General features: G+C 42.8%; 1 protein-coding gene across 1 annotated transcript in view; it reads left to right on the top strand.

Moving 5' to 3' along the window:
- PTPRB (protein tyrosine phosphatase receptor type B) overlaps positions 1 to 25,721 on the top strand; it is a 59,574-nt gene that overhangs the window by 4,830 nt on the left and 29,023 nt on the right. The window contains 6 exon segments of the mRNA XM_050708295.1: positions 5,810 to 6,048; positions 11,252 to 11,528; positions 20,031 to 20,309; positions 20,672 to 20,929; positions 22,435 to 22,698; positions 24,199 to 24,468. Coding sequence (XP_050564252.1) covers positions 5,810 to 6,048; positions 11,252 to 11,528; positions 20,031 to 20,309; positions 20,672 to 20,929; positions 22,435 to 22,698; positions 24,199 to 24,468 — 1,587 coding nt within the window.

Genomic DNA, 25,721 nt, shown 5'->3' with positions numbered 1-25,721 from the left:
GTTCTGGGAAGATTAGTTTCACTAAAATACGCAATTACAGATCAGAGGCAATGCCATCTGGCACCTCAAATATTATCAACAAACTTCAAAACCACCGCAGACCAAAAATTATTCACTAAGTGGAGAACGATTTCAAAGAGGGAAAGGTATATGCTGAAATTATTCACTGAGCTCCAGAGAGTGACATGCAGCCTGTAGAGCAGTGTGGACACAGAAGGTGACATGAACTGTTCTGTAATGTAATATTCTGTGCTGCATTTCCCTTCTGCTGTATCATATAGAGTCGGGACATCTCCTGAAGTAAGTGTAGCTGCAAAACCCTACAATTGTGGTTACCAGGACTAAGCCCCGTTCAGAAGAGAAGCTGACTTTGTAGAGGAGCATGGCTTTGTTATTCACTGTTATGTGCCAGGTACTTAAAAGCCATAGCGGGATCTACAAAGACATAAAACAAAACAGACAAGCAAGTCTGAGCATGAGCTTACTCAGTTCACATCCCATTGCTTACATCAGTGGGTGAGATGGAAGGAAGAGGAGGCCAGAGCAGTGCCCACTCAGAGCATGCTCCAAAACAGCCGAGAAGCAGTATCACGGAGTCACAGAATGGTTTGGGTTGGAAGTGACCTTAAAGCCCACCCAGCTCCAACCCCCTGCCATGGGCAGGGACCCCTCCCACCAGACCAGGTTGCCCAAAGCCCCATCCAGCCTGGCCTTGAGCACCTCCAGGGATGGGGCACCCACAGCTTCTCTGGGCAGCCTGTGTCAGTGCCTCACCACCCTCTGAGTAAAGAATTTGTTCCTAATATCTAAGAGCACCAAAGAAAGGTGGCAGAAACACAGAAAAAGATGCAACTCTTAATCATTTTTGTCACCATGTTACATCTCTGGGCCTTCATTTTTCAACACCTTCATTGTTGGCAATGATTACAACAATCCGTCTATAGCTTCATAACAAGTTGGGCTTTTGTATGTGTACCCCTTACACTTCTCCAGAATGAAATAGATGAGGAAGAGTGAACATATTCATTTTACCTTTGAATTGACTCAAAATATTTTTCCTAAAAAACATTCAGTCAAACCAGTTTTGATCTCCCTAAGGTGTTATTTTATAGGGTTTTGTAAGTAAAAGAGTTTACTAGCATCTATGTGAACCCATGAAATACTAAAAAATACTTAAATCTTCTTTCTTTGGTCAAAGCAATGTATGGATGACCATTTTTGCTCAGCTCCTTCTGGAAAAAGAAAGGCATCAGTGTCAGATCCTTGGATATAACTATAAATCCTTGCACACAATCCAATAACATACTGAGAGAAGCTCAAAGATAAATGTGTTTTTACAGTTTCTAAAAAGAAATGGAAAAACCTGCAGTGTAGTCCAGGTCTTTTGTTTTGGTTAATTTTCAAAGTCTCAGTGAACTGTAGTGCAGACAATGTAGAATAAAAACAGATAAGCTCCTATCATAGGAAAAAAAACGTAGCAACATAAGCAGCTTCCCAGAGCAACCAGGAGGATGGCCAGTCCTGCTTTACTATATCGTCTTGAGCTGCAAATGCTAACAAAGACGACAGTTGCAGACAACTATACTGGTAATTTTCATGATTAAGTTCTCTCTTTATTTTGCATGGTTCTCTGTGTAGAGTATGGAGAAGGTTTCAGCTACTAGATAGCTAAATACCAGTGTCTAAAAAAAGGGCTTAATTCAGTTGTCTCAATATAGTGCTTTCATGCCATCCGAGGTGCTCCATTCCTGACCTCTAACGGCATACCCACAGAGACATCAGTCTTCCATAGGTCCTATGAGAGCCCTGAGCAGCTCTCTCAGGTGCCCTAGGGCATTTCTGATCATTCTAGGTGTCCATGTTCAGGCAACTGAACCAAGCTCTGGGTGTCTACATAATATCTACCTTTCTAAATTCTCTTCATTAGAGACGTAATCCATGGAGTTTATGGGTTCTTGGTACCTTGCAGTGACCAAAATACCACTTCAGGGTGAGCTGGGGCTATTTGGAGAGTCAGAAATAGGGCTGATAGAGCTATGGTATTATCACCGTAGTTATCTGGGATGTTCCACCAGTATGGTGCTGTAAGAGCCTCCAAGTGGCTACTTCAGCATTTCAAAAACAAGCAAGTACAGGATCAGCTCAGGATTACTGGAGTTTCGACCTCTCTGACCTGAGATGCAAGCGTCTCTAATCTCTACAACCTTTCAGATAAAGAAGACATTTTTCTAAAGTAGCATACATTTTACAGTTTTCAAAAGCATGGGGAAAGAAAGGCCATTTAGTGTATTTTGGTTTTCTGTCACACTCCTACAAGCAACAAAAATCCAAAGTGTGTATATATATATATATATATATGTATACGTATATATCAGAGAGCCTTTATTTTTGCAGTCTATTTATGAGTTAGTAGACAGCTAGAAAGATAATTCATTTTCCTGCACATATAGAGACCTTAAAACAACCCCTTCAGATTTAAAATCTTGCTGTCAGCAAGTTAGATTCAGCCTTACACAGCATTTTTTTCTTATACAACAGATACCTGAATCATTTGTGTTTTCAGAAGCAATTAAGCCTCCACTTTCTGAAGCTATGCTTTAAGGGTTGGGCAGACTAATAGGATGCAAGCAGTTTCAGAAAGCTGCCCCACGCTGGCTCACCTGAGTCTAAAGGCACCACCACAGGTTCTCAGTACCTGACAAGTAACCAGGGATAGATGCACAGCGCCCTTGCTCATCATGCATACATGGCGTATGGATTTCCTTTTCTTGTAAGCATCCTGCTGCTGTGCAGATGGATGCAGTCTGCAGTACATCCCATGGATGAAGTATGTGCTTAGTCATAATGCCATAATTTCTGCTGGGTGTGCTGCTGATGATTACAATGCAGTGATGATTACAGTTCACACACTGTATATCATCCAGCCACTAGTGATCAATGTCAGTGTCAGTTCTGCAGCTCTGTTCCCATGAACGGTTTTATGACTGATTTCCAAAGAGACTGCTAGAACAATGTTAAACACTTGCAAGTAATCCCACTGTTGCAATTCCTGTGTACTTTGCTGATGTACAGATAGGAGGTGAGTTTTTTTCTGGATAGAAATTTGTGCAGAAAAGTTGTGCAGAAATCTGTTTGCTGGGGTCTTATAATACAAATTTTTCTTTCATAAGCTCCTGCTGCTGAAGAAGGGATGTGAGGGCCCTTACGCTAGGACTGTAGTGGCTTTACTTAGAAAGCTAATATAAACCTGAATCCTGAATTGCTTGAAGTGAGGGCAGATTTGGACCCTGTTAGTCCAGTGTAGCGTACATGAGAAGCACTGGTATGTATACCTGAAGTTCCAGGATGGCACAGTGCTATGCCCAAGTCATTTCCGTCTGCAGGTTGTAGGTTGTCAGCCTCTGACTGGGGAGATCCTCTCTCTTAAGAAAAGGAGCCAGGTGGTGCAGTGACTGAGTGCTCATTCGTGGGACCTCCTCGGGCTGGTGGCACATTTCTGAGGGCCAAGCATTTTGCTGCCAGTGGGGTTTTTGGGTCAGGCTCTCCCCTCGGCTCCTGGAGTGCCACTTACCCACTGGATGCCAGGTCCCATAGGTGCCTCTGGCAGCACCGTTGTCCCTTTTACAGAGTAGCAGCTTTCCTAAAACACAATTGGCACTGGAATGTAAGCGTCTTCCTGTTGGAATGACTGCTATTTGTCTGTAAAGAAAGCCAAGATTTTTTTTTTCAAATGTGCTTTTAAGTTGGATGTGTAAATCTATATTTAGGAACCTCGCTGCGTGGCCTTTTTTCCTAAGCGGCTGCTGACCACTCAGATGCCCTTTTGTTAAAGCTATCTTTCTATCAGTAGCCTACTCCCTGCTGAAGTTGGAGATATCTGAGAGGCACAGAGCCAGCAGGCCTAATTCTGTCCCAGTCCTTGGGGCTGTCATTTCCACTTGCCTACTGCAGACTTTCAGAGACCCCCAACCAACAGGAGATCCCCAGGAACAAAGACCTGAGACTAAGCCTGGACTTGTGTCAGCTAAAGGGCTTATTTCTGTAGCTGATGACAGCTTGAGCACATGGCTGCCACTGGCAGACTCTTCTCCAGCCTTTTGATGTGGGACATAAAGGTATTGTGATGTGGGACCACAGCAGACTTCGCACCATAGGCACTCTGCAGGGGATTCTGCAAATACAGCAGCAGCAGCATGAGGATGATCACACAGTGTTGGAGCAGACCTGAGGGTCTGACAAAACCCTTTGCACTGTAAAGGGCTACTTTCATTGTAAAATAAAGCAGAATTAGGTCTATAGTATTATTTTCAGTGCCTTGATTTGGAAAAATATTCAATCAACAATTTTTGTAACGAATTGGATACCTGGTCATTTTTATTTCCAGAGAAACACAGTTAGATAAAAGGAGGGAAAATGTATAAAGTGGGTATCCTCCCATCCTAGCAAACCAATCCTTTTCAAGAAGATCCAGCACTGCATACCTGGTGAGCACACTGTGCTGTCGAGTGCAGGTGACACTTGCATGGAAGTGTCACCTACAAGGGCTTACAATCTCACTTTTATTTCTGGATGCAAACGAGAGTACTGAGAGTTTCATTAAATAAACATGTTAACACGCATATTTACACATATACAAAAAACAAAACAAAACAAACAAAAAAAGACTTCATATAAGCTTACCCACTGATCCTTTGGGTAAAGAGGTAATCACACATTGGCCTGCTAAGACATAATTGCCCACCAAGTAATTACATTTGTAAGCTTCTGCTTCAATTTAACACAGTCATTACTTTTTTTTCTTTTTTTTTTTAGAGGGCTTGTGAGCTAAAATTGTTATAAATGGCAACCAGCCCAGTGGCTCAGCAGCAAAACAAGGCTCTGTCATGTTGGAGACCCCAGTTCAAGGACAGATAAAGTGTCTTGGGCACTGGGCCAACACACACGAGCTGTGCTCCAGCAATGGCAGGGCAGCTTTTTTGTGAGAAGGGGCCAGCGAGTGATTCCAATCGCTTAGCTGAAATGTGATGCTACCAGATGTAGAGGCCACCACGGATTGAACCCTGCCCTCACCGCCACAAAGAAAGGATATTAAATACATACCAATGGGGAGGAAGAGCCGTGAAAATGTGGAGGAAAAATGTGTAGTAAAATCTTTCCTGCGCTCTAATTGCAACTTTGGCGTTCTCTGAAGCATACGTGACTAAAAAAGCAAACTCGGAGTTACATTTGCAGACACTTTAGTGCACTGATACCATTGTTAGCTGAACCTTGGAAAGGGTGCAGTCAGGGGTTAGCGTGGTGTCTGCATGGGACAGACCTGAAATGCAAGAGAGTGTCCATGTGGGCACAAGGAACTTCGTTATCTCAAATAAAGCCATAATTTGAACTTACGCCAACAAGAGGCAGATGAGAATCTGTCCCATGTCCTTAAACCCTGGACTTTTTATTGGCCATATAAAGCTAAAATTGTGTGCTGTTTGGTAAAACTCATGTAAGTGAAAAAGCTATGAGTGAAAACGTCGTGCTGCTAATGACAAAACACAGCCTTTCTCTTCGCTTTGGAACCAGTGACGGACTGCTTTTAAAATGAGTGGTGTGAATGTTCAGGATATATATTCTTCTATACTTCTGTTTTGCACAAAATTTGATGTTAACATAAAATAATATTTGTACTAAAAGTAAGAAACTCCAGAGCTGACAGGTGCACTTAAACTACTAAGAAGCCATTTCAACCACATTTATAGGCATGTAAAGAACTGGTTATAAAAATGCAGATCTGATTTTAATCACTTTCCTTCATTTATCGTAGATCTCCAAGATACAGACACTTCTGTACGGAGTACTACAGCCACATCCTCCCCTTTAAGCACTGTTACCTCTAGGCCTGAAAATCTGCCGGAGAGTGGCACAGAGATGTTCATCAGAAATGTGACTGAACACTTCAGTAAAAAATTAATTGAAAACCTCTACTTTGGTTTCAAGTCTGCAGTAACAGAGAAAGCCTGGATCCCAACAACTACTCCTCAATACCCTAGCACTACGGAGGAGGTAAGGCAGAGGAATTATTGATTGATTTTTATTAAGCCTGCTCCACTCTGTGGAGCCTGATAGCTATTACAGGTGGATGCTTCATAGACTAAAAAAAAAAAAAAAAGAAAGAAAGAAAGAAAAACAGCTGCAGGACTGAGCTTTGTTCTTTATTCTGATGGGATTCTTTGTTCATGCTGATAGTCCCCTTTGCTAGAAGTACAGCTGCAGAAAAAATCTTCCCCTTCCGTACAGCACAATTGTGGTGTGCACAATGCACTGGGAAAATCTCTGAGCTCCAGGGAAAATGCTCAGGATACGTGAGGAGCAATGGGAAGCTCATGGATGTAGCAGGAGACACAGGAGCTGAGGTATCTGTTCTCAGTGACAGCCTCTGCCATTGGTTTGTTGCGTGGCGTGAGGGTCTAGCTCTAAGTACGCTGTAAGAAACAGTACGCTTTACGAACTCCTTTAGGATAGCTGAGCCCTAAAATTACACACATGGCTTATAGACCAAAGCAAGTGAAAAGTGAATGTTTTAACTTGCATTACGAGGATCCCTGGCCTTGACCCTGGTCAGCTTATTTACTGACCGATGGACAGAGGGGAGGACACACAGCTGCTTCTGGATCTATGTTCCTGAGTCCAACCACAAACAGGCCTGGCAGAGTAGGTGAATGGGTGCCAGCTCCATCCATAGAAGAAGCTAAGTGTGGGCATACAGTACCTCCAGGCTTCTGTTTTGTGTGGGCGAGGCACAATTAAGTAATTTGAGAACAAATCTGGTATAATCATTGGCAAAATGTCCACAGGCAGTTAGACCTAAAGCACTGAGGAGATTATTGGCCACTTTATTGATATCGACACTTTGGTGTTAGAGCTAAAAATCCCGTATTTCCCTGTAGCTTCTTGTCCAGGAGACCACGCTGCACTCAATGTACTGGGGTAGGCAAACGTTTCAGTTATTACTTTGGGTGTCAGTGTTACCGTGGATGAGACTAAGAAATATGTTCTGTGTTTAGGAGGGCTGTGGGACAGAGTAGTCTTCAACAGGAGCTCATTCTTCAACGTATCCTGATTATTCTAAGGAAATCCTGTACATTCTGGTTCAAACAGTGTCACTAGAGACTGCTTCAGACAGGGGGAAAGAAGTAGTGTTACCCAGGACTATGCTGGCTGAAATTACTAACTTGAACATTTATGGTCCCTGTCACAGCTATTTTTGTGCTGCCCACAAGGGACTGAGCTGATGATGGGTGCACTGCACCCTATTCCACAGCTGGTTCTTTTAAAATACCTTTATTTTGGGTTGGTACAGGCAGGCTGAGCTAATTTCTCCATGCCCTCTGCTCATATACAAACCTCCTGCACAGAATATCTGTCTCCTCCAAATGGAAATATCCTGTAGAATATTTTATTTCCCAAAGTGCCTCCAGCACTCCTACTGAAGTCCCACTGCTGCTGGAGAAAAGGCACTGTTTGTACTGAAGCTATCACCTCCTATGTTCCTACCCCAGCTCATCTCCTCATTCACATGATATGCACTGAGCAGGTTGCTTAGGTCAAAACTTCAAAACCAGATTCCTGATGATAAGCATGCTAGGCATCACCATTAAAAAAATAAATAAATAAATAAAAATCACAAGTATCTGTCACTTGGAGTCTCCAGCCAGGTCTGGACATTTGAATCTAGATACTCCATCAGATACTCTGACACACAAACTGAAACGTTTTTGGCCTCCGTCTTTCAGCTTCCTTGTCCTTAGAGTGGAATTAAAAACATCTTTGTCAAGCTAGCAGAGGTGTTTAAAAGATTAATTGGAGTTAATGTGATACTTTGAAAACAGGTAGACTGATAAGGGCTGTTAGGAAGACAATTCTTCCCGTGAACTGCGTCTGCCCCAGGCCAGGTCCTCTTGTTTGTAGAACTAAAGCCTTGATGTTATTTGGCTGTGAGCATACTAGTTCTAAGGGGACAATGGTGACACTTCAATCAAACAAAATGTTTGGTTTAGAGCAGCCTTGGATTTCAAGTAAAACTGCAGCTTGCACTTTCAAGCCATGACAAAAGCTATGCAAAGCCCATTTCCTCTTGATTAGAGAGGCAGAGAGAGAGGTTGGTGTTAGAAAAAAAAAAAAAAAAAAAAACTCAGGAAACCTTGGGAAAGTGTCTGAAAGAGACTTTGGAGCCTGCCATTAGAGACATGTCCGGCCACTCCCAAAGCTCACTTCCACTTCTTTTTTTTTTTTCTTTTTCTTATTCTTTTTTTTTTTTTAATTAGTTTCTTGGCTTGCCACACAGATCAGTAAGTGTTACAGGCTGCAAGACTGTTGATTTGCTAAAAGCCCATTTATTCAATACCACTCTGGAAATAATTACTCATATTATGTTGGCTATTCTATATACATATATTGCCACCAGTGAATGATGGATCCCTCCTGTTCTGTTCCAGTACTGGCATAGACGTCTGTGGCAGACATTACACTTAGAGCAGTCTTGTAGCGGATAATGTACAGAAGGAAGTCTCAAACCATATAAAAATGAATTTTCTTACTAATATAACTATAGCAGGGTAGTTTTAAAGATTTTATGATAGCAAGAATAAGGGTAATAAAGTAGGAACTTTGAAATTATGGGCAATGCGAAGAAGCAGCAACATAGCTTTTCTCCGGGCATTATTTTATGTCAGCTGGAGAAGACAGACAGACATTTCCAAGAATCTTTAAACTTCATTTTTGATAGGTTAAATTTATCCTCTGAATTCTATAAGTGTGCACAGACTTCATTTTTTTCTTTCACATATTACATCTACTTAACTAATTTACACCTCTATGTCTGAGTTATATATTTCAGGTTATGGATATGCTTTAAAAAGTCCCTACAAAGCAAGCTCCAACTTTCCAAGAAAATGCAGCTTGCTCTGAATATTGTCATTTTCAGAGAGGGGTCTGAAGTGATCCAAACATCCCAATAAGCCTTCATATTTTCTATTCTCCAGTGCTGGGAAAGTGTTGATATAGTTTATGCCATTAGGTCCCTAAAGCACAATTGTCTAAAGATGATTTTATGCTGCAAAAATCTTTCACTTTAAGCTGATTACAAGACACTTTTATAGTTTTAGTACCAGTTAACATCCAATACACACACCTTGTGTTTTCTGTCAACAGAATTTTTACCACTGTAATAGCTCTTAGAGGCACAGTCACTCCTTTTGTCTGAAGTATGTAAAGCATTTCTTCCAGGGGAGATCTAGTCCTGCAATGGGCTTGACAATGATATAATAGTCAATATATATTTATAACATCAAGTAACATTATTGATCCTAAGGTTATCGGTCATCCCGAGCCTTTGCAGCATAAAGCCCAGCACTCGCTGTGCCAGGTCCCTAGGACAAGGCATGAAACTCCAGAGACCAGTAAAGCTTTCCGCAGGTCCAAGTCACCACCCGAGAGTGCTGAGACCTCTGGTTTCTGAATGGAAGAATAAGAGCTAAGCATTTTCAGATATTTATATCTTGTTTGACAGATTAAGGGCCCCCCAGATCCTACAGTAGCAGTTCCCCTGAAAGGCAGACTAACATTTTGAAATGCTAGCACCTTTTCTCCCTAAATATCAAAATGGGGCAAGACTGAAACAGGGATGGTACTGAATTTGCTCGAGATGCTGCTTTTAGATGCTGTGTGCATCTTGCAGTACAGAAAGATGCAGAAAAGTGCCACTCCCATGTGAAGAAAGTAAATGATGAATTCATTCCCTTTTATGCAGCCACAAATTTACTCAGTAGTTGCTAGGTTATCGCTTATCTGAGTTATCTGATGGTCTGAAACAATTTTAGCTGTGTTTCTTCTCCATCACCCCAACCTGCATACACATGCATATGAGCTTTAAAAGGCAGAAAACTTAAGTAAAAGGAAATGGGTGTGCATGACAGAAATGGAGAGCTGTGCCGCAGCTAGAGCTGTATTTGAAATTGCGCGCAGCTTGTTGTGTGCTGTCTAAAAACAGGGATTTTTTTTGCTCTCGCTGGTGTGTAATTTTAGCATGGGAGTTATTCCGGGGAATTGTTTCAAGGACAGAAGTTGATGCAGAGCAAAACAAAAAGCTTGGCCATTGATACACGAGCTACTCCTCTGCTGTGCATAGGCGGCAGCTCGGTGGCAAGCTCTGCCAGGGTGCTCCTGGCCTCACGGCTGTGGTCATGGTGTCACAGGGACAGGGTGAGGACAGAGGCCTCAGTGGTCCATAGCAAACCCCACACGCCCCTCAGGCTGCCAGGTTGTCCCACAAAAAGACGCTGAGAGGGACGTTCAGAGACGGCTGAAGTCAAAAGGAGACAGGGCGGGCGTGAGGAGAAGGGGGTGTGAGGCGAGGGGCATGTGAGGTGAGGTGGGCACGAGGCAAGGTGCGAGGTGCGAAATGGCGGCCGCCCTGCGTGAGGGGGGCGAGGGGCCCGGAGCCCCCCGGGGGGGATCAGAAGAGAGAGGAAGCGGCGAGGAAGGAAGGGAGGTGTGGTGGGAGAGGGGGCCGAAAGGAAAGCCGGGGGCGAGCAGCCGAGGGCCGGGAGGAAGGAGGGACCGAGGGGCGGCCGCGGGGGTGGCGCCCCGGGAAGGAGGGCGACCCTCGCCCCCCGGAGACCCGGGGACCGGGGGTCGCGGCTCGTCCCCGCACCGTGCCGCGGGGCGCCGCCCCCGCCCGCCTCAACTCCCCCCATGCCCCCCCCGCTTCGGGCGGCGAGGAAATCGCCTTTTGATTGCGGAAGCCCGCCGGGAGGGCTCCGGCGGAGTCAGCCCGGGTCAGAATGGCAGCGTGGGAAGCGGCGGCCGCCTCCCCCGCCTCCTCCGCCCCCCGCTCCTCCTCAGCCGCCGCCGGCCGGCCGCCGGGCAGCCCCGGCGCACCCCCCGGCCGCCGCCCCCCGGCGCAGGCAGGCGGGCGGGCAGGGAGCGAGGCGCCCGGGGCGTCCCGCAGCGCATGCAGCAAGCGGGCGGCCCGGCGGAGGGGGCGCCCCCGGGACCCCGCCGGGCGCGCTCGGCTTCTCGCCCCCCTCCCCGCGAGGGCTTGGGCGGGTGAAGGCGGGCGGCGATGCTGAGCCATGGAGCGGGGCTCGCCCTGTGCGTGGCGCTGGCCCTGAGCGAGGTGAGCGGCGGGGGGCAGCGCTCGGCGGGGCGGCTTCTCGCAGCGCCTCCCCGCGCTCCTCTTCTCCATTCTCCCCTCTTCTCCCCGCAGGCCGCGCTCGGGGAGGCGGCGGGGTGCAGCGCCAACCTGACGGTGCGGCTCGTCGCCGGGCACGGCGCCTGGCTGCGCTGGCGAGCCGCGGCCCCCGCCTGCAACTTCAGCGTGACGGGGCGCTCCGAGGACGGGCAGCCCGCCGGCTGCCAGCCCGCCCGCACCGCCAACGGCTCCTACGGCTGCGCCCTGCGGGGCCTGGAGGCCGGGACGTGGTACCACCTCCGCATCCAGCCGCTCTCCGGCGGGGAGCCCACCGACGTGTCCCTGCAGACAGGTAGGGGCGAGGGGCGAGGATGGCTCTGGGGGTGTGTGTGGGGGGGTCTCGACGCCGCTGCCGGGAGTGGGCGCTGCCAAAAGGTAACGCGGCAGGCTCGGGAGCGTCCCTGCTGCTCCTCCGTCCCTCAAGCTGCCGCCCAGCAGAGTAATGCTTTGAGATAGTGCTTGCACGTCCTGTGCCCTCATCCAAGCCTGTTGGCTTCGCAGCTTCCCAGGTGACAGCGTGTTTGCTGCGCTTAAATGCAGCCTGTTTCCTGACAGGTAAATCCCGCTCAAGGATGACTTACTGCTTCGTTCTGTCCTAGACCGTTTTAGTCTAAAAGAGTCTAAAAGTAAGGCTGAAACTTCTTGCGTGTGCATTGGCTTCGAGTACAGCCACTGAGGTGTTGTGACGGACAGCTGCGTGCAGAGCGCTCGCAGCGTTGGACCCGTGAGTGGCTGTAGAAATGTTCCAGCAGCCTGCCGGGGCCAAGGGAAGCCCCCTTTATGCGGGCGTGCTTGTGCGTGGATGTGAACAACCCAACTTTCAAAGCAGTGAACTACATAGACCAACCAGCTGCAGAGACAGAAGAATGGGACCCTTTCTGTGTGTATTAGTGTTTTTTTAAAGATGATGAAAAATAATATTGTCCAACCTCTTGCAGGTGGTAACACGAGACTCAAAACAGAGATGACTTAAATAAGGTCAATCATTAAATGCCTACCTGGTTTGCTCCTAAAGTCCTAGAGAGGTATTGCAGTATTGGTATTGAAGATTACAGCAGCTAAATACTTAGTAGTTACCAGTTCAGATGCACCATTTATTGTCAGACCCTTTTCCCTGCAGTAGCCATACAAGTACAGTAAATACCCTCCATTAATTTGCTTTGATAAGTTCAGAAGAAGTCTAGTGACAGATCTGCTCGTGTGATAGCTATATGTTAAGCTCAAGTTATGTCACTTGATAAAAACAGGTAATAGTTTCTATATGGTGATTTAAGGCCATACAATGCATCATGCCAATTGTTTTCAATATTGATGACCTGTAATTTGAAAATTGAAAGAATAAATCAACCATTATCAGAGTGACAGGTATGAATCACCATCAGTACTGTGTATTAAAGTTATAATAATGAACACTTGAGATGAGGTAGAAGAGAAGGTAGCAGCTTAGACCACATTTTGATTTAATGCATGATCATTCAGACAGTAGTTTGTATATGCCATTTATGAACTATTAGTACATAGATTTTTGCAAGACTGTAAGATGATGAAAGTGAATGAAGCAACTACTGATTGGAGTCATGTTACGTAGCTAATGTCAGTGAAAAGACTGATTAAAGTACAAGCTGACATACTGCAAATTAGTTGATGATACTTGAAGTGTGGTTTGTGTTTCAGTTTTGGATAGCAGAGATTAGTCAAAGCAAGAAATAAGAATAGAGGAGCTTTGGAGGTTTGCTTCAAAGACAGCTCCACGGATCGGTCTGTGGTTCCTCACTTTCCTTAATTCAATCACATCTCTTGCATTGCTCGATAATATTTAAAATACACAATTAGCTCTAGAATATGACAATTTTATTTTTTTTCTAAAGAATATATAGGGTTTGTTATGCCTCTCAGCAACTGATGTTGTATTGTTGATTCCATGCATTTCGTTGCTGAATGCAGTCCAGTTCCATGTTCCTCTGTATGTTTCCACTAGGGGCAGCATTTTAAACCATTTTTTCGGAAACTCTTCACCTGTTCCTTTGTAACATAGCGTCAGTAGTTTTGCTTTATGATCTACAGAAACTGAGTGTCTGTAGGTGTATGTTCCTGGAAACTATCTGGTGAATACGGAAGTATGAACAATATTTTCAGACATATTGTAAACAGAATTTCCACTGATTGGATGGTAGCGGAACTAAGTTATCGTGAGCCATCTAAAAATACGATGTCTGACCTTGCTACTTGGTGAGGTTCCCTTCCTGAGCAGCATGTCATAAGAAAGATGGGATAAGCTGTCCTTTCGAGGTGCCCAATTTTTTCCACCGCCTGGGAAAGGAGCCTAGGTTAGACTAGGCACCTGAGGTTTAGATGGTTGAAGTTAAGTGAGAGGAATCCTATCTCACATTTACTTCTGCAAAATGAGCTTTTGATCATCTGTATTGCCTTGACACAATAAATCTACACAAAGAATTTCATATATTCACATTTCATTCAGAAGCTTTAACATTTTCCTCATATTCAATCCCATTAAAATTTTCATGTACTTATGTCTGTTGGAAGTTCAGTTTTTCATCACATTTCGTATATAAAGTGCTGGAGCATCTAAACCCATAAAATCCAAAATATTTTGTCAAATTTTGAGCGTGATCTGTTCTGATTAAGGGCTTATGGTGAAAGCAATGAATAATGCGTATGAACATGCATACTGCATAGTTGCTGTAACAATGTAAATATTTGGAGAGAACCAAATCCTTAGCTAAATTTGGCCTTTTGTGTCTTTAATTTTACATTGTTCTGCATTGTCATAACTATGATTTTGTCTGTGCTATGTGCAAGTTTGATATTCTAATAGAGTGGGTGCACAGCTTGCCAGACTCCATAAACTCTTACATAATACCTTAGCGAATCTTTGAGTAGAGAAGCAGCTTCTGTTTAATCGATGGATGCATATATCTGAAAACTAATAATGTAGGAATAGTGATGTGGTAAACCATGCTAGTCCACCAAGATGGAGTCTGTTACATCTATTTACTCAAGAAATTTTGGCCTACAAATTACCAATATAAAATGTTGAATATTTAATCCTCTCAAGGAGACCTAAAATTGATCCTCAAAAATGATGGCAAATGCAATCACATACGCATTGTATAAGCCAGGAATACACAGACATGCAATGTTGGTTGTGCTATTTTGGTAGAATAGGAAATGAAGAAAAGGCTGATAATACCATTTATCACCTCTGAGCTACAGTTAGACTTTCCACTGGAAACCCGAGATGACAGATGTTCGTGGGCACCAGTCTGGATATTTAGTTTATTTCAGGTTAATATTTACCATTTGTTATGCTTTTAGTGTGTGTATTTATATGTATATATAAAATCTATATAATATATATCTATAAAATCATGTAACTAGTCAAGGTGCTTGACATTCTAACATCAGAACAACACGTACACCTGTTGATCCTTTCTTGTTGTCCCTTTTTTGATCTCAGTAACACTTTCTGTGACTAAGAGCTACTACTGTATGACAAAAAAAGGTGGACTTGTGTCTTTCTTGATTTCAGAGAAAACACTTTTAAGTCTTCAATTTTCCAAATGTTGGTGCGTCAGCATCACTATATTTCAGTAGTATATTTTCAGTGAATGATTAGATTTTTTAAAGTAAATTTCCAGTTAAAAACAGTAGCATACGAACAGATTCTAATTTACGGTTAAATTTATTAATTTCAATTCTGAATTGAAATTCAGAAGTAAAAATGGTCTTGAGAGCCATGGAAGAACATCTTGAGAATTCCCCTGGTTTCAAATAAATCTTCTAAAATAGGCTTAGAAGTATGATTTTCAACATTGTTTTCTAGGAAAGCGTTGCAATGATATTTTTTGTTACTGCTTGATCCAACCTACCTGCATTGAGAGAACTAACAAATAAGTTTTTACCAGAAAAAAATGTTAAGTATTTGAATGAAAAGAGGTTAATAATTCTACCATCTAAGACACAGACTGGCAGAGTATTTTTCCATTGCACCACGCAACTGTAAGTGCCAGAAGCGTGGCTTGGCCATGTGTTTGCTCCTGTAAATTTCAAGTTGTTTGGGATAAATCTGATTTATTAGCCATCTGTAAGAACAACTACTGTGACGTGGCTCCAACTATCGTCTGTATAATCCTATAATCCATAATCATGTAATAATTATGATCATTGTCTCAAATGCAGAGTATAAAAAGAAAATAAATGACAATGTAGGTTGTTCTAAAGATTTTCTGTTGTATATCATCCCAAAGAAATGGGTATTTGTACTTAAAAACAGTGAAATCAAACCTTTTAACTTAATTTTCAGAAGAGTCCTTGTGAAGTAGGCCACGTTTACTGTTTTACGAAAAGGGAAAATGAAGAAAAAACAAATGATTTGGTAGGAGGAGAGCTGAGGCTGAAGTCAGGAATTCCCAGTCCTCAGTCCTGAGCACTTATCTCATTATTTTTTTTCTACTGCCTAAGGCAGGGGTGTTTCTGTGCTTACAGACTGTATTTGGGGGGACTGTATGAAACTGTACATCGTTTCTATAGAATACATTTATAGCACCTGTGCATACAAAGCAGATTCTCCCAAAAGTCAAAATGAAGATGCAGTGTAATTAAAGCAACATGAAGCCTTCTGGAAGAGAAGACCAGGAGACATCAATTCATACGGTATCAAATGGTATATAAATATCTTAGAAAATATTTTATTTCTGTGATATATCACTATTGTATTGTTGCCAGCAGAGACTTGTATAACAATGTAAATGGCTTTTTAAGTGTTTATTTCCATCCAGGGCTCTTTCAGCCCAGGCACTTCCCAATCTCATTGTTCCTTTGTTCTAACGGATGTACAGAGCACTGAGTGTTTTGTTTTCTGGACCAGATAGATTAGATAAAGTCTGAATTTCTGAACTTCACCTTCCAGGCACGCAATACTTTCTTTGCTTAATGCACCTTGGAAGACAGATTGCCTAGGATAGTATAAGCACTTCCAAAGATGTAGGAGGTGTCTTCTTTTGTGGAATTTGACAAATAATGTGGATTACAACGTTGATTACTTTTGCAGGACAAATGAATAGTCAACCTTATTCTAACTTTGTCAGAGAGAGAGTTGAACTTGACGGTTATCATGACTGTTCGCTGGGTATTAGTCAAATTAAAACTGTTTCAGCTGTCTGTGCATCTGACCATATATAGTGCTGAAATTCACTCCTGACTGACAAAGTTTGACCTTTTCTGGTTAGAACAATTGCCTTCAAGGCACAAGTTTATACCCCTGCTATTCACTTTTGCCAGCATAATAGCCTTCAGTGACTTAGTGTATGTTATAGGTGGAGCTGGTACTCAAGCCCATTGTTAAGATTTCCTGATGCTTTTCATTAAAACCTCCTGTTTCAATTGCTGTAACTCGGTAGAGTTTTAACTATCTGGCCTGAAGTTTGACGTGCTTGGTCTTTGACTTCAGTTTTATTTATTTATTTATTTATTTATTTATTTTCCAGTTTTAAGCAAAAGTAGCTTGGCCTTAAAGAGGTCAAGAAAAGAAGAGAGTTACTGTTCTTCATCGATTTTATTAATTTAATTGTCATCATTTTTTTATTTTTTTTGAAGAGCACCAGAATCTTTGTGGTCCAAAGGAGGAATCTGGATTTAATCAGAAACCTAGGTTCAAGGGGCGGCAGTATTTTACCCCTGAAATTCCTGCTATAACTTCTTGACAGAGTGTACCACCAAAACCTGGCACTAGTACATTCTCAGCAGAGTTTTGTAGGAAGGAATCACGCCTTTGGAGAAGAACAGTTTACAAGGCTCCTAGCCCCATGATTCCCCTATCACTATGTTCCTGGGGCTGACTGCGATCTCGTACTCTTTCATCTGCCTCGTTCAGGGAACAGCACAGTAGTGATTGCATTGGAAAAACAGTCTTACTGTTCTGTGTTTAAAGCACTGCTGACATGGAGACCTCACTTACCAGCCTGAATCACGGGATCACAGAATAGCTGAGGTTGGAAGGGACCTCTGGAGGTCATCTGGTCCAACCCCCCCCCACACTCAAGCAGGTCCACTTAAAGCAAGTAGCCCAGTACTATGTCCAGGTGGCTTTTGAAAATCTCCAATCAAGGAGACTCCGCAGCTTCTGTAGGCAACATGTTCCAGTGCTCATTCACCCACACAGTACAGAAGTGCTTCCTGATGTTTAGATGGAACCTTCCGTGCTCCAGTTTTTGCCCATGCCTCTTGTCCTGGCACAGGGCACCATTGAAAAGAGCCTGGCTCCATCTTCTTTCCACACTCCCTTCAAGTATTTATAGATATTGATAAGATCCACCCTAAGCTTCCTTTTCTCCAGGCTGAACAGGCCCAGCTCTCAGCCTCTCCTCATAGGAGAGGTGCTCCAGGCCCTTAATCGTCTTGGTGGCCCTGTGTTGGACTCTCTGCAGTAAGTCCATGTCTCTGCTGTACTGGGGAGCCCAGAAGTGGACACAGTACTCCAGGTGCAGCCTCACCAACACGGAGAAGAACAGAAGGATCACCTCTCTTGACCTGCTGGCACTACTTTCCCTAACGCAGCCAGGAATACCATTAACCTTCTTAGTGACAAGGGCACATTGCTCATTCATTGCTGGTTCAACTCGGTGACCACCAGGACCCCCAGGTCCTTTCCTGCAAAGCCTCTTTCCAGCTGGGTGGCCCCCAGCATGTACTGGGGTTGTTGCTCCCCAGGTGCAGGTCTCTGCACTTCTCCTTATTGAACTTCATGAGATTCTTGTTAGCCCACCTCTCCAGCCTGTCAAGGTCACTCTGGATGGCAGCACAAACCTCCAGTGAATCAGCCACTCCACCTAGTTTTGTGTAATCCGCTAATTTTTGAGGATGCACTCTACCCCATCATACAGATGATTAATGGAGATGTTAAACAGGGCTGGAACCAGTATTGACCCCTGGGATACTCCATTTATCACTGGTCTTCAACTAGGCTTTACACCACTGACCACAGCCCTCTGGGCCCAGCCATTCACCTCACTGCTCATCCATCCCATACTTCAGCAGCTTCTTTGTAAGGATCTTATGGGGAACAGTGGCAAGGCCTTACTGAAGCCCAGGAAGACTATATCTGCTGCTCTCCCCTCATCCATCAGGCTGGTCATGTCGTCATAGAAGCTTATCAGGTTGGTCAAGTATGACTTCCCCTTCGTGAATCTATGCTGACTGCTTCTGATGATTTTCTACTTCTTTGTGTGCCTGGAAATGGTTTCCAGGATTAGCTGTTCCATCCCCTTCCCAGGGATTGAGGTGAGGCTAACCAGCCTCTGGTTCCCCAAGTCCTCCTTCTTGCCCTTCTTCACTGCATTCCAGGAATCTCCTGGACTGCCTATGCCCTGCTGTGCTGGCCCTCCAACAGATATCAGTGGTTGAAGTCCCTCAGAGGACTAGGGCTTGTGAACATGAGGCTGCTCCTGTCTGTCCGTAGAGGGCTTCATCTGCTCAGTCTTCCTGGTCAGGTGGCCTGTGGCAGACCCCCACTATGAAGTGGTGTACTGTCCTCCCTTTAATCCTGTCAGCTCCTCATACCGCCCCAGCCTGTCTTTCCTAAAGAGCTTGTATCCCTCCGTGACAACACTCCAGTCACAGGAGCCATCCCACCACGTCTCCGTGATCCCAATAAGATCACAGCCCTGCAACTGTATGCGCATCTCTGACTGATCTTGTTTCTTCCCCATGCTGCATGCGTTAGTGTACATGACGTTAGTGTTTGGGAGATTCCTGTTTGATGCTAAGCACAAATAGCCAAGAGCATACTCATGTGGAAGCCAAATTCAGTTAAGTTGTTGAGAACCTTTTACTTTCTAGCTTGTGCATACTTTATTTTCTGCTTTGAGTTGTTTAAAGGTATCTTTTTAATATGCAGTTGTTTGACATAAATGTCGATGCCTTAATACATTAACGTTTAATACATTTATTTTCATTTGCATGAAGTCTTGTGGGTGATAAAATACATATGGAGAGTACAAATAACCACAGTCTTTTCTTTTGGTCATCTTTTGTTTGCCATTTCTTTAGAGTGTATGGTATTTTGCAGGTCATTTTACTTGAGAGCTATTTACTAAACACTATAATGAACACAAAGAGTTTCTCAGATAAATAGCTTTAATTAAGTTATTAAATTGTTTTTAAATTATTTCCTAAAAGCTTGCCCAATGTACTGTTTGTTTGTTTTTTTAATTTATATGAACAATACTCCACCAGAAGAGAAGCATACTTAATCTGTTTGAAGTGGTTGAAGTTAATATGAAAAACAAAGATTTGTGGCACTTGAAACTGTGTAAATGCTCATGCCCATTAGTGATAAAGTGTTCAGTGTGAGTGCTAGGAAATGAAAGCCACTAGTAGCATTGTATCTATTAAGCTATGTTTCACTGAGGCGTTGAGTGTAATTTTTTTTTTTCATGTTTTATGTTTCTTATTAGTCGTTATTGTTTTACTATCATCAGATTTCCAAGGTCACAATTTACATCCACAACTGCAAGTGCTTTTCCGTAGGGGCATGTGTATGTATGTACACATATGCACAAGTAACGTTCCTGAACTCTGCAGGAGTCTCGTGAAGGCAGATTTCACTGATATGATGTTTAGAAATGGAAAAGACTTTTTGAAAAATGATGACAATATGATGATGAAAAGGGAGAGTTTTAGAAGTTTTTGTAATGCAATGTAAAGCTTTCAGTCCCAATGCAAGAAATATTGGTTTGTTTTCTGTCCTCTTTTTTTTTTTTTTTTTTAACTACAGATCCCTTACCGCCATCTCATTTTGAAATTAATAAGGAGAAAACTACATTGACAAGCTTACAAGTTCAATGGGACCGTTCCTCAGGAAAGGTGGACTTATACAATCTAGTATTATTTGATCACAATAATACAAAGATACAAGAAGTCTCTGTACAAGGAAGATCTTCAAAAACGGAAAGCACTTTCACCAGTCTAATCCCTGGGAGTAAATACAATATTGTCCTCACTGCAGTTGCTGGAAATAAAAGCACCCCAGAACTTCACATAAGTGGATCTACTGGTAAGACTTCTTTGACTGTAGTTCATCTAAGTAAAACCACTTAAAGTATTTTGCAGTTCCGCACTTTGAAACTAGCAAATATGTATTTCTTCTACCTTGAAATATATATATGCATATATAAAGTATGTATTTATTGTCAACAGATATAAACAAAGCATGGCTGACTAACATAAAGAGTCATTTGCTAAGAATGGAGGAATGTTTTTATGACTTATTTGGCCATAAATCTGAGGTTAGGTTTTCACTAACCCTAAAGAAACTCAACATATTTGAAAAGTAAATCTGTGCAAAGTTGCTGAAATTGTGGAGATAACCACTAGGCCTTAAGCATGTGTTTTTGTTTTTTGTTTTTATTCCAACAGTGCCATCCCCTGTGAAGAATATTCAGGTCAATGTCAAGACAGACACTATTCATGTTTCATGGTCTCCTGGCTCTGGGCATGTGGATCTATACAGGCTGGTGTTACTGGATAATCAAGTTCCAGTTCATGAGATTCACCAAGAAGATCCTCTGACTTCTTACACTTTTTCTGGACTTACAGCAGGGCACTTGTATAACCTCTCTGTCATAACCCAGGCTGCAGGATTGGAGAGCACCAGTTTCCAAATAGTTAGGACAGGTATGATTTCAGAATTTGTCACAACAGAACAAGAAGTCAAGGCTATAATCTAGCAATATTACAAGACATACTTAATGATAAATGGATCATGTTCCAAATATATCTTCCCAAGTCAGTGTCTGACTTACCCTTGGCAGGTGTTTCTCTCAAAGGCTGTAGAGGGAGTTACAGACACTGTGAGCTAACTTAGCTACCTAGGTTATCATTAAAGCAAAGTTAGCTGCTAAATTAGCTTTTAAGGTGGCTGCAGCTCCATCAAGCATTTAAAATTGATTAACAATTTGAGCCGAACTCACTGGTGTCACAAGTGAAATTTGGTGTCTGTGAAATAGGTCCATGTGATTACTGTATCAACTCCCTGAGTGAATTGAGACAGTATGTGGTCTGGTTATTTCACAGTATTGAAGAGGGTTTAACTCTATGATTCTTATGATTTTTTTTTTTTTCCCAGGACAGACTTTTTTCTCTTTGTTGCAAAATAGCTGCACTTCTGAAAAGGAAGTGGAAAAAAATGTAGAGCAGGTTACGGAATTTAAAATTGAATGCCTTTTTTTTTCCTCCACAGAGAAGTATCAATTCACAGAACCAGAGTTTTAGAGATCAGTTTTTTTTCAGAATGGAGTTCTGTGGTCATAGGGTGAAAGATAGGATGACATCCTACTAGAGCCCAAAAACACACATGTAAGCACAACCAGGGTCATGTCGCTGCTTTTTTAATTTCTGGGAAACTGTAGGCCCAGTTTCTTTCAGAAATCTCACCACGTATCCATAATTTAATATAAAGTGAATGGTACTACAATGTCTGGGACACAGAGATGGGTGCTGTTGTCACGTGGTAGAAGTTGTTCTGGGTATTATACCCTTATTTCACTTTATTTCTTCAGAATTCTTTATTTCTTCCTCTTGTGGGGTGCAAAAAAATAAATCTCACTAGTTTTCTCAATATAAAAGCATTCTATCTAGTTTCTGGCATGACACTCCATTTCAATACTTGGAGTGCCCCTAGCCTGAAAATGAAGATGTTAAGAGGTGGCTATACTTTCTTTTGATGGAGGGTTGGATTAAATGAGTTTTAATCCAATCCCACCTAGACCGATGTAAATTAGGCAGAGCTTCAATGATGCTATAGTGTTGAGTAAAATCTGTGCATACATCTCCGTTCTTAGGAGCATGTGCCTTGTTCGGTTTACAGTCAAAACAACTAGTGCGAGTACAGATGTGGCTCACAGGTTTTCTATTCTGTGAAGTGAGAGTGGGCAGCATAACAGGTGCCATTTCTGGGGTAGATTACTTTAAGCAGGGCGGAGGTCAGTTGCACTGTGCTCAGGCTTTGCCCTTTTCACCATTGATATGCAGTCATTCATACTCCATCTCATATAACAAAAAGCAAAACTTACTGTTTAACTTATTTAAAAGCAAAACTGACTATTGCAGTTTGGAAGCAGTAGGTCTCACGTGTTCTTTTGTTGAAGTATTTTATTCTCTTTCTTACTATCTTTTTTTAGCCCCAGCCGAAGTCTTAGATTTGACAGTGACTAATGATGACAGCTTGGATACATTAAAAGTTAAATGGAGAAGACCTTCAGGAAACCTTGATTTCTATAATATCACTCTGTCTCATCTTGGATCAGTTAAAGAAGTCAAAACTTTACAGCCAGTGGTCACAGACACTCATTTTGACAAGCTAACTCCAGGACGTCTTTATCAGGTTACTGCCCGCACAATCAGTGGTGAACTGTTTACTGATAAGATGGCAACTGGCAGGACATGTAAGTCTTCTGCTTCAGTAAGAACATTTTAACCAATGCTATTTTTGCCAACGCTGGCCTTGTAGAAAATCATTGCAGGAGACAAAGTGATTTGGACTCCAGGCAAAATAAGATAAAGAGCACAGTATCGTTCCGGGAGTACCCCTTCCTGACTCTCTGGCAACAGTTAATCTGGCAGTCAAAAGCAGTTACAGCATAGTTTGGGAGCAGGAAGCAATAATGCATTTTGGGACCGTATAGTTGGGTGAGTCTGTCACAAAAGTGTTCTATGCTATTCCACTTCTGACAAACTTTATCTTGAATTCAGCTCAGCATAGTATATAAAATGAGTTATGTTATGGGGAAGTCTGTATGTAGCCAAATTGTTAATGGAGTTTTAAATAATTTTGCAACTTCTAATAATATTATCCCTTGTTCTAGACACAAATCTACAAATAAGAAAAGATTAGGTCTCATCTTTCTTTACTAAGGAAGGCATGTGGCAGTCTGGGTAAAGCTGGGTTATGTTTTATTTATCTTCTTTCTGAAGTATAATTTCCTCTCAGGCAACTCTTGTATGAGTTCTCAACTTGAAAAATCCTGGCATAATTCTCCCACAGCATTACTGGCCACGGAGACATTTCATCTTCTCCACACCAGCTTAACCCAGGTAGAATTTAGATGGGAGAAATATAAAAGTAGTTGAAAAATATGCACATAAATTGTTAATAAACTCAGAGCCAACAAATACCAATTGTGTGTTTGTATGAGAGAGAGAGTATTTATTTTAGAGAATATTTATAATTTCAACTTAACCCACGTGAAAGGCAGGAACATCCTCGGCATATCTAGCTGCTACCCTCAGTGCAGTATCATGTGGCTGGAAGATGCGTGAAAAGCCATAAAGCCATTCAAGTCCAGTAAGTACAAAGCAGGACCAGTTTTATGTGTGTTGGTTTTGATTGCCTAGCTCTACCATTAAAGACCTTTAAGATTACCTTTTCCATTTGAAGGGACAGCTTCAGGTCCTCACTTTGATCTCAGTGCCTTGCATGTGGAAGGGACTAGGACGTACAAGGCCTTTGTGGAAGAAACTGTCAGGCTTTGCGTTTTTGTTGTTGAGACCACAATTTGGCCCACAGCGACTGAAGTTTTGGCCTTAGCTTTGAAGAATTCATTGACAATTTCTAAATGAACTTAATCAACTCCAGAAAACAGCTGGGAAGCTAACTGAAACATGCAGGTCGCATCCCGGAGGTGCATGGGGGAGATTTTCCCTACCCTAAGAAGGGTTCCCTATTTCTGATGTCAGAAACCAACAGTGAAAAAGTGAGTGATTGGTGTGTGGGGAAGAGTAAAATCATCTTCAAAATGAGCAACTACGAGGTACCTGATGGTGCTTTAACTGATGCAACTTCTTCTACAATAGCTATGCTGTGAGGCAGGTTTTGCCAGTGTCCAGTTAGGTCTTGCCAGAAATACTCCTCTTCAAAATTATTCTCACAATCTCTTTTATTTCAGTTCCCCAGAAGGTTTCTGAGCTGAAAGCCGGTGGTGGTGGCTGGCTGAGGTCTCTGCGAGTGAACTGGCTGCCCCCTGCGGGAGACTGGGAGAGGTACCGCCTGCTCCTCTGGAACCACTCTGCCCTGGTGCTCAACACCACCCTAGAAAAAGAGGCGACAGAGCACCTCATCCAAGACGTGGGCCTCATTCCAGGCAGGCAGTACGAAGTGGAGGTCGTTGTGGAGAGTGGCGATTTGCAAAGCAAGGCTAGCTGCACGGGGAGAACAGGTGAGCATGCTCACCAGCAAGTATGAAAATACAAAACTTGGCTCTGTGGACAATCAGAAAGAAATAGCACTTGGAAATCTACAAATAATTTCATTTTTAATACATTAAAAAGAGCTCCCTTGTAAGCATCAGAAATAGTTATTTTAGCAGTTCTGTGAAAACTTTCAGGGGTTATTTTCATGATAAATATCTTAATGAAAGTTTTGGGAATTACATCACCGTTCTGCCATGACTGAGGCAAAACATTAGGAGTACAAAATTTTACTGTTAAATGTTGTAGCTGGTTGCAGGTACCCTACATAATTCTTTAAACAGGGCAATATAGAGCTTCCTGAGTTGTTCACCAGTATGTTCAGTGGCAAACTGGTTTCCTTGCCAGCCTGAACAACTAATTAGTATCAACAGCGTTAACCCAAGCTGGCCGAGGTGTATGTTTGCATGACTGTTCCATAACATCACATTTCTTGTTGCTGGGTTCCTGAAAGAAAATGGGGTTAGTTCAAGTTAGCCTTTCCAGAGGAAATCCATATGCACTGCAGTGACATTAATGGAACTTTTTTGGAATGTGTTAGTCAAAGCCACATCTGATTGCTTCAAACTTAAGAAATAGTTGCAATATAATTGTTAGTCGTTCTGCTCTGTGAATGTAAAACAGTGCAGTTCAGAGGACCAGAAGACTTGGAGGAGAGGAGTATTTGGCAAGGATCAAGGCAGAGCCTTATCTCACTGGAGAACGTGTGCTAAGATGGGACCACCCTACTTTATCCTCACCCTTCCTGGTGGCCACCTTTCCTGCTGCACCCTTACCTGTCACTCCCTGAGGGTTTCGTTTTGTTAGTTTTGCACAACAGAAAGGCCAGTAGAAGCTGAAGTTTTCTCTCGCTTCTAGCCAACTTGATCAAAGCAGGGCAGATTCTCATCTCACGTACTTCAATATAAATTACAGATAACTTAAGCTCACGATGATAGTTATAATGGACACAGCTAAGAGATTGGAACGTGGTCGAATAAATAATATATGGCAGTGGGTGTATCACAACTGTATTTGACTTCACAGGCAGATACATAATGTATGTGTTGGGAAGCATAGGTATTAGTCCCTTTTCTCACTTCATTTTCTTTTATGTCAGCCTGTAGGCTTGGAAAGTGAGTTGGATTTCAGCATAACAGAGACAAAATCAGATCAGGGAACTCAGGTGACAGAAGCCCTCTGTGTGTGCATGCATGCATGTGTGCATGTGCGCGCGCGCACA

Source organism: Cygnus atratus, chromosome 1 (assembly GCF_013377495.2).
Source record: "Cygnus atratus isolate AKBS03 ecotype Queensland, Australia chromosome 1, CAtr_DNAZoo_HiC_assembly, whole genome shotgun sequence".
In the NCBI taxonomy this organism is placed as follows: Eukaryota; Metazoa; Chordata; class Aves; order Anseriformes; family Anatidae; genus Cygnus; species Cygnus atratus.
This window is presented reverse-complemented; position numbering and strand designations above follow the sequence as displayed.